Source organism: Staurois parvus, unplaced genomic scaffold (assembly GCF_062004578.1).
Source record: "Staurois parvus isolate SC_StPar_1 unplaced genomic scaffold, SC_StPar_1.0 ptg001835l, whole genome shotgun sequence".
Classification (NCBI taxonomy): Eukaryota; Metazoa; Chordata; class Amphibia; order Anura; family Ranidae; genus Staurois; species Staurois parvus.
The window spans coordinates 29044-37795 of NW_028319631.1; the positions used below are offsets into that span (position 1 = coordinate 29044).

The following is an 8752-nucleotide window of genomic DNA, read 5'->3' on the forward strand; positions in this document are numbered from 1 at the left end:
CCCAGCAACAATAGATCCACCCCAGCAACAATATACCCCCTCTCAATAATACCCCCAGCAACAATAGATCCACTCCAGCAACAATATACCCCTCTCAATAATACGTCCCCCCAGCAACAATAGATCCCATCAGAAGCAATAAATCTCTCAACAGCCAGAATCAATGGACCCTCTAGCAGCCAGCAACAATAGACCCCTCCCTCCACTGTAGATCCCTTCCAGCAACAATAGACCCCTCACTCAACTGTAGATCCCTTCCAGCAACAATAGACCCCTCCCTCCACTGTAGATCCCTTCCAGCAACAATAGATCTTCCATCAGCCAGCATCCATAGACCCCCTCCCAGCACTCCTCAGCACCCCTTACCATTACAAACATTCAGTGCTGGAAGTACCAGAACTGCGTTCCCCGGCGTTCCCACTGGAAAAGAGTCCTGTTCAAAACTAAAAAAAACAGCTCTAATCTCCATAATTTTTAATCATATTTCAGGTAAAAATACAGAGAAAATAAATGTGTTCCATAAACATGACAGCAGATTATAATCGTTTTATAAACATTCGAAGCGTATTAAACCCAAAAGCTCTCCGAGAGATTGGCGTGGCGACACACGTGCATAGATTGTTCTGCTGGTCCGAACATTGGATGGGGCTGGACCTTCATCACATCCTCTCCTGGATGGAGAAATGGTGACACATCTCTTCCACTGTCCCCGGGGGTCCTAATTCAGCAGAACAGTCTGGCAGTTGGTGGCGGTCCGACTCGGTCCCCAGGTCAGAGTGACATTCCTCAGGTTAAATCGTACCGCAAACATCATGCAGGTCTAAAAGACAACAAAGACGGGAGACATCCATCAATCATCCCCCCGACGTCATCAAGCAAAATCTTAAAGTAGAACTAAAGGCATTTTTGCTGAGTAATGGAGGGTTATAACCTCGGCAGGTTCTGTATCTCAGTATATATTTTATACTCCGCGATATGTCACCTCCTCACCATTGAACAGCATTGGGAACTGTGGCTGACACCCCTTTCCAGAACCTCCTCATTTCAGACATCTGGCTTTGTGGCTTCCTGTGAACTCCCCCAACCAGGGGCGGACTGACCATTGGGAAACTCGGGCACTGCCCGAGGGCCCGGGGTCAGTAGGGGGCCCCATGAGATGCCCCTGGTACCTTTTTCATAGGCTTTTTTGAGTTTGGGCAAGGACACAGGGGCCCCATGATCCCCTATTGCCCGGGGGCCCCATGAGTTGTCAGTCCGCCCCTGCCCCCAACTTACTGCTGGGATGCAAATATATTAACATGATCCCTAAAACAAAGTGCTGGAGGAATGTTCAGACCAAAGGCAGGAGATCCAAGTGAATCATATCCATCAGATTCAGCTTCACTGTAGGAGAGCATTTCATACCTCCCAACATTCTGAAATGATAACGAGGAGCACCTTTTAGCACACCGTATGTAGACAAAGGACACGTCCTCGGTTACACGGACCACAAAGATTTATTATGCAGAAAAAGAGTGGTGCTTTTTTACCTCTATTTTTATTTTATTTTGTCTTTTCAAAATAACAAATGCAGTACTATAGCCAGAATTGGTGCAAGTACTCCCCTCCTCCATGTCAGCCCTGGTCTCCTCCACCTACCCACCTCCTGAGTACCGTCCCTTGGTTCCACCCCCTACCCACCTCTGAGCACCATCCCTTGGTTCCACCCCCTATACTCCTCTGAGCACCATCCCTTGGTTCCACCCGCTACCCTCCTCCTGAGTACCGTCCCTGGGTTCCACCCTCTACCCACCTCTGAGTACTGTCCCTTGGTTCCACCCACTACCCACCTCCTGAGTACCGTCTCTTGGTTCCACCACCTATGCAACTCTGAGTACTGTCCCTTGGTTCCATCCCCTACCAGGGACGGACTGACCATTTGGAAACTTTGGCACTGCCCGAGGGCCTGGGGTCAGTAGGGGGCCCCATGAGATGCCCCTGGTACCTTTTTCATAGGCTTTTTTGAGTTTGGGCAAGGATACAGGGGCCCCAGGATCCCCTATTGCCCGGGGGCCCCATGAGCTATTGGTCCGCCCCTGTCCCCTACCCACCTCTCAATATCGTCCCTTGGTTCCACCCTCTACCCACCTCTGAGCACCATCCCTTGGTTCCACCCCCTACACTCCTCTGAGCACCATCCCTTGGTTCCACACCCTACCCACCAATTAGAACCATCCCTTGGTTCCACCCCCTACCCTCCTCTGAGCACCATCCCTTGATTCCACCCCCTACCAACCTCTGAGTACCATCCCTTGGTTCCATCCCCTACCCCCCTCTGAGCACCATCCCTTTGTTCCACCCCCTACCCACCTCTGAGCATCATCCCTTGATTCCACCCCCTACCCTCCTCTGAGCACCATCCCTTGATTCCACCCCCTACCCTCCTCTGAGCACCATCCCTTGGTTCCACCCCCTACCCACCTCTGAGCACCATCGCTTGGTTCCATCCCCTACCCTCCTCTGAGCACCATCCCTTGATTCCACCCCCTACCCTCCTCTGAGCACCATCCCTTGGTTCCACCCCCTACCCACCTCTGAGCACCATCGCTTGGTTCCATCCCCTACCCTCCTCTGAGCACCATCTCTTGGTTCCACCCCCTACCCACCTCCCAGTACCACCCCTTATAGATAATACGGAACCACGTATCATTTTTGTGGTGCTAACAATTTCCATTGTAACAGGAAAAGCAGAAATAAATCCCCTGCAGCCAGCAACAATATATCCCCCCATCAACAATAGATCCCCTTCCATCAACAATAGATCCCCTCCATCAATAATAGATCCCCCTCCAGCAACAATAGATCCCCCTCCATCAACAATAGATCCCCTGAAACAAAATACCTCCCCAGTAGACCCTCCAGTGCACCCCAGCACCCCTTGCCTTTGCATACATTCAGTGCTAGAGGTGCAAGAACCTGCATTCCTGCTGAGAAAAATCCCAGATTATGAAGGCTGGATCCGTTTAGCGTAACACAATACTTCTGGTAGGAGGAGAAAACATTTTGTATAGAGAGGTACACATCACACCACAAGCAGGGACAACTGAGGCTGCACGAGGGACGGAGGGATTTGGTTTCAAGAACAAGTCCCTCCACATGATGGACAGGTGGGAGCTGTGAAATGGTTTCATAGGGGATTCTGAATAATCTGCAATATAAAAGGTAGCCACTAGGGGTCAGTGGCACACCACCTATGGAACATCATGAGTTACAATGTATCAATCAGAGGATTAGGTACCTGTTTTATGAAGGCGTCTATTGAGTCCCGGACACTCCCCTCTGTGGCGTTGGACATGGTCACCTTCAGCCCGATAGTCCCTACAAGACGCACATTTTCAGTTAAAATGAACCAAAGATCTTCCCAAAGTCTCATATATTGTGTCAGTCGGCTCTGTGTGTGTGCACATGCTCAGTGACAGAGACAAGCATTTCCTCAGTCTCCCCTCCCCCAGTGATCAGACTGTACATTGTAACTTTGTAGAAGGAGGAGGAGGCATTTCCTCAGTCTCCCCCCCCCCCAGTGATCAGACTGTACATTGTAACTTTGTAGAAGGAGGAAGAAGCATTTCCTCAGTCTCCCCTCCCCCAGTGATAAGACCGTACATTGTAACTTTGTAGAAGGAGGAGGAGGCATTTCCTCAGTCTCCCCTCCCCCAGTGATCAGACTGTACATTGTATCTTTGTAGAAGGAGGAGGAGGCATTTCCTCAGTCTCCCCTCCCCCAGTGATCAGACTGTACATTGTAACTTTGTAGAAGGATGCATTTCCTCAGTCTCCTCCCCCAGTGATCAGACTGTACATTGTAACTGTGTAGAAGGAGGAGGAGGCATTTCCTCAGTCTCCCTTCCCCAGTGATCAGACTGTACATTGTAACTTTGTAGAAGGAGGCGGAAGCATTTCCTCAGTCTCCCCTCCCCCAGTGATCAGACTGCAATATTGCAACATTGTACCCAGTCACATGGTGAGAAAGTGCAGCAGGGGCTGATCTGTGTCAGACATTTGTAAACACATCCAAAAACTGCACAGGCACCAGGATTGACATGATTGTGTCACCTCTGAGCCGACATCTCAGTCTAGGAAGTAGATGGTGACCCTGGATGAGGTCTGAATAAAGAAGGTGCCGCCCTTCTGGAGAGAAAAGCAGTTGAATGCACTTTCAAGGGGAGCTCTGTGATCTCTGTGACAGGTCAGAAATACCTGGAAGCGTTACATTGTCGGAAGAACTTACAAATATCTGAAGCTTGGGGCCACCTTGGGTGTCATACAAGGAAATGTCGGTATCTGCAGGCAGACAAGGAACCAGGGGCGGACTGACCATTTGGAAACTCAGGCATTGCCCGAGGGCCCGGGGTCAGTAGGGGGCCCCATGAGATGCCCCTGGTACCTTTTTCATAGGCTTTTTTGAGTTTGGGCAAGGACACAGGGGCCCCATGATCCCCTATTGTCCGGGGGCCCCATGAGCTGTCAGTCAGCCCCTGCAAGGATCGTCTGCACAGACACAAAACCGAGGCATAACATGATGGCCCCATACAGTACATAAAGCAGTAGATCCAGGCTCATACTCACCTGGTGCCACTGGTTCTGATGATGGAACGGGGACACCATAGACAATTTTGTCAGAGCTGTCCATGCTATATGGTGGAGCAGGCCCAGTGGGAGCCTTATGTGAGCTGGTGCCTGGATTAGATGAACTTCTGTCCGTCAGTTGAAGTGTTCCACCAGTCCCATGGACAGGCTTCATGGACTGTGTTGTAGTCTTGGCTTGTGCTCCAGATACGTTCTGAGCTACCAAAGTCATGGAAGATACCAGCTCCCGTAATATATTCCCAGTGGTACCATTAGTGGTTGGGCTGGGGATGGTGGCATCTCTACTAGTTGTCATCTTAGCAGTCTGTTGAGGTGCTCCAGTGGTCACATTGGCAGATGGAGACATGGGATTGGTTTGTGTTTTGGATGCTTTACCGGTTGTTGGCGTAGGTTCTGATTCCTCATGAAATAATCTGTAGTCTGTAGTCTGAGGTTTTGTAGTAGAATTAATTGTGGATTGAGCGGTCTTGTTAGTTTCTACATTGGACGACAGTTTGGTTGTAGCACTGGGTGTAGTAGAGGTTCCATTGGATGGATCTGCATTGTTCTCAGAAATGGTTGTCCAACTAGTTTTAGATGTGTTTGCATTTGGTGCAATGTTTCCAGCTTGAGACGTGGTACTTGGCACAAAACCTCCAGCTTTGGATGTGACAACAGTTGGGACAGTCGTCCTAACATCTGTGGTGGGAACAGTTGGCCCAATATCTCCAGTATTTGATGAGGATTGAGGGGTCTTGTTAGCTTTTAGATTTGCTTGAAGTTTAGTTGAAGTACCAGGAGTCGTAGAGGTTCCATTGGATGGGACTGCACTGTTCTCAGAAATGGTTGTCCAACTAGTTTTAGATGTGTTGGCATTTGGTGCAATGCTTCTAGCTTGAGACGTGGTACTTGGCACAAAATGTCCAGCTTTGGATGTGACAACAGTTGGCATGATTGTCCTAACATCTGAGGTGGGTTTAGTTGATTCAATGTCTCCAGGTTTTGATGTGGATTGAGTGGTCTTGATAGTTTCTACTCTGGATGGCAGTTTGGGTGTAGCATCGGGTGTAATAGAGGTTCCATTCGATGGGACTGCTCTGTTCTCAGAAATGGTTGTCCAGCTAGTTTTAGATGCGTTGGCAGTTGGTGCAATGCTTCTAGCTTGAGACGTGGTACTTGGCATAAAACGTCTAGCTTGAGACGTGGTACTTGGCACAAAACGTCTAGCTTTGAATGTGACAACAGTTGGGACAATCTTCCTAACATCTGAGGTGGGAACAGTTGGCCCAATGTCTCCAGTATAAGATTTGGATTGAGTGGTCTTGATAGTTTCTACTCCGGCTGGCAGTTTGGTTGCAGCACCAGGTGCAGTAGAGGTTCCATTGGATGGGACTGTTCTTTTCTCGGATATGGATGTCCAACGACTTTTAGATGTTTTGGCAGTTGGTGCAATGCTTCCAGCTTGGGATGTTTTAGTTGGCACAATGCGTCTAGTTTCAGATGTGACACCAGTTAGGGTGATTGTCCCAATATCTGAGGTGGGATCAGTTGACCCAATGTCTCCAGGTTTAGATGTGGATTGGGTTGTCTTGTTAGTTTCTACACTGGCTGGCAGTTTAGTTGGCACACCCAATGTAGTAGAGGTTCCATTGGATGGGATTATTCTATTCTCAGAAATGACTGTCCAACTAATTTTAGATGTATAGGCAGCCGGTGCAATGTTTGTGGCAGTTGACCCAAAAAGTCCAGCTTCAGATGTGACACCAGTTGGTATGATTGTCCTAACATCTGAGGTGAAAGCAGTTGGCCCAGTGTCTCCAGCTTTGGATGTAGCATTTGTTGGAATTATTTCTACAATGGCAGGTGTGGTGGCACTTGTAACATCTTTTCTGGTCTCAGATGAGGTCCCAGTTGACACATGGTTTCCAGATACGGTGCCAGTTGGCTCAGCGATTGCAGATTCAGAAGTGATGGAGGATCTGATGGTGCTTCTGGTCTCCAAATCACTGGCAGTAAGCAAACTAGTTTTTGTGTCCGATGTGATAACGGTTAGGTCAGGACTTATGGTTTTAGAAGTGGGGACAGTTGGTGTGATGTTTTTGGTTGGAGATGTGGTGGTAGCTAACAAGGTTTTGTCAGATGTGATGCCAGTTGGCACAGTCATTCTGATTTCGGTTGTATCTCCAGTTGGAAGAAGGTTACTAGCTTCTACGGTGGGAGTAGTTGGCAAATTGTCTCCAGGTTTAGATGTAGCTTTAATTGCCACAATTTCTGTTTTATCAAATAATGTGACACTCGTTACATACTTTCCGATTTCAGGAGAAATGCCAGATGATGCAACATTTCCAGACATGGTGGATGTCGGAAGAATGTTCTTCATGCCAGTGATGATACCAGTTGGAACAAAGTTTCTGGTTCCAAGTGTGGTGTCTGTTGACCCCGAATTTATGGTTTCATGTGTGATGGCATCTGATGTGGTTTTAAATTCATATGTGCTCCTACCTTGGTCGTCTACACCTTTCGATGTGACACCAGTCTGCGTAATGTGTATGGCTTCAGATATGGCTCCAGCTGGCACAGCAGAGGCAGATTCTGATGTGTTGGAAGATTTGATGAAGTTTCTGGTCTCCAAAGTAATAGCAGTTTCGGTTTTAGTGGTGGTGGCAGCTGAAGCAGAGATTTTGGTTACAAGTGTGGTGTCTGGTGTTTCAGGTGTGGTATCAGGTGTGGTATCAGGTGTTTCAGGTGTGGTGTGTGGTGTTTCAGGTGTGGTGTCAGGTGTTTCAGGTGTGGTATCAGGTGTGGTATCAGGTGTTTCAGGTGTGGTGTCAGGTGTTTCAGGTGTGGTGTCAGGTGTTTCAGGTGTGGTGTGTGGTGTTTCAGGTGTGGTGGCTGGTGTTTCAGGTGGGGTGTAAGGTGTTTCAGGTGTGGTGTTTGGTGTTTCAAGTGTGGTGGCTGATGTTTCAGGCGTGGTGTGTGGTGTTTCAGGTGTGGTGTCAGGTGTTTCGGGTGTGGTGTCAGGTGTTTCAGGTGTGGTGGCTGGTGTTTCAGGTGGGGTGTAAGGTGTTTCAGGTGTGGTGTCTGGTGTTTTAGGTGTGGTGTCTGGTGTTTCAGGTGTGGTGTCAGGTGTGGTGTCTGGTGTTTCAGGTGTGGTGTCAGGTGTTTCAGGTGTGGTGTCAGGTGTTTCAGGTGTGGTATCAGGTGTTTCAGGTTTGGTGTGTGGTGTTTCAGGTGTGGTGTCAGGTGTTTCAGGTGTGGTGGCTGGTGTTTCAGGTGTGGTGGCTGGTGTTTCAGGTGTGGTGTGTGGTTTTACAGGTGTGGTGTCAGGTGTTTCAGGTGTGGTGTGTGGAGTTTCAGGCGTGGTGGCTGGTGTTTCAGGTGGGGTGTAAGGTGTTTCAGGTGTGGTGTTTGGTGTTTCAGGTGTGGTGGCTGATGTTTCAGGTGTGGTGTGTGGTGTTTCGGGTGTGGTGTCAGGTGTTTCAGGTGTGGTGGCTGGTGTTTCAGGTGGGGTGTAAGGTGTTTCAGGTGTGGTGGCTGGTGTTTCAGGTGGGGTGTAAGGTGTTTCAGGTGTGGTGTCTGGTGTTTCAGCTGTGGTGTCAGGTGTTTCAGGTGTGGTGTCAGGTGTGGTGTCAGGTGTGGTGTCAGGTGTGGTGTCTGGTGTTTCAGCTGTGGTGTCAGGTGTTTCAGGTGTGGTGTCAGGTGTGGTGTCAGGTGTTTCAGGTGTGGTGTCAGGTGTTTCAGGTGGGGTGTAAGGTGTTTCAGGTGTGGTGTCTGGTGTTTCAGGTGGGGTGTAAGGTGTTTCAGGTGTGGTGTTTGGTGTTTCAGGTGTGGTGGCTGATGTTTTAGGTGTGGTGTGTGGTGTTTCGGGTGTGGTGTCAGGTGTTTCAGGTGTGGTGGCTGGTGTTTCAGGTGGGGTGTAAGGTGTTTCAGGTGTGGTGGCTGGTGTTTCAGGTGGGGTGTAAGGTGTTTCAGGTGTGGTGTCTGGTGTTTCAGCTGTGGTGTCAGGTGTTTCAGGTGTGGTGTCAGGTGTGGTGTCAGGTGTTTCAGGTGTGGTGTTAGGTGTTTCAGGTGTGGTATCAGGTGTTTCAGGTTTGGTGTGTGGTGTTTCAGGTGTGGTGTCAGGTGTTTCAGGTGTGGTGGCTGGTGT

The 8752-nt window shown here is 49.2% G+C and overlaps 1 protein-coding gene across 1 annotated transcript; it reads right to left on the bottom strand.

Moving 5' to 3' along the window:
• Window positions 1-459: 459 nt before the first annotated feature.
• Window positions 460-8179, bottom strand: LOC149434104 (uncharacterized). The gene is made up of 3 exons (XM_089664102.1): window positions 4606-8179; window positions 3278-3357; window positions 460-820 (listed from the first exon to the last, which is right to left on the bottom strand). The coding sequence occupies exons 1-3, from the start codon at window positions 6983-6985 to the stop codon at window positions 719-721; spliced, it is 2562 nt and encodes an 853-aa protein (XP_089520228.1). The 5' UTR covers window positions 6986-8179; the 3' UTR covers window positions 460-718.
• Between the last annotated feature and the right edge of the window lie 573 nt (window positions 8180-8752).

What these genes read in the sequence shown, in the direction of transcription:
- LOC149434104 (XM_089664102.1), bottom strand. Translation starts at nt 6,985, where the DNA reads ATGAAGAACATTCTTCCGACATCCACCATGTCTGGAAATGTTGCATCA. An exon ending in ATCAGAACCAGTGGCACCAG is followed by an intron (nt 3,358 to 4,605) that starts GTGAGTATGAGC and finishes TGCGTCTTGTAG; the next exon opens with GGACTATCGGGCTGAAGGTG. An exon ending in TAGACGCCTTCATAAAACAG is followed by an intron (nt 821 to 3,277) that starts GTACCTAATCCT and finishes GTTGTCTTTTAG; the next exon opens with ACCTGCATGATGTTTGCGGT.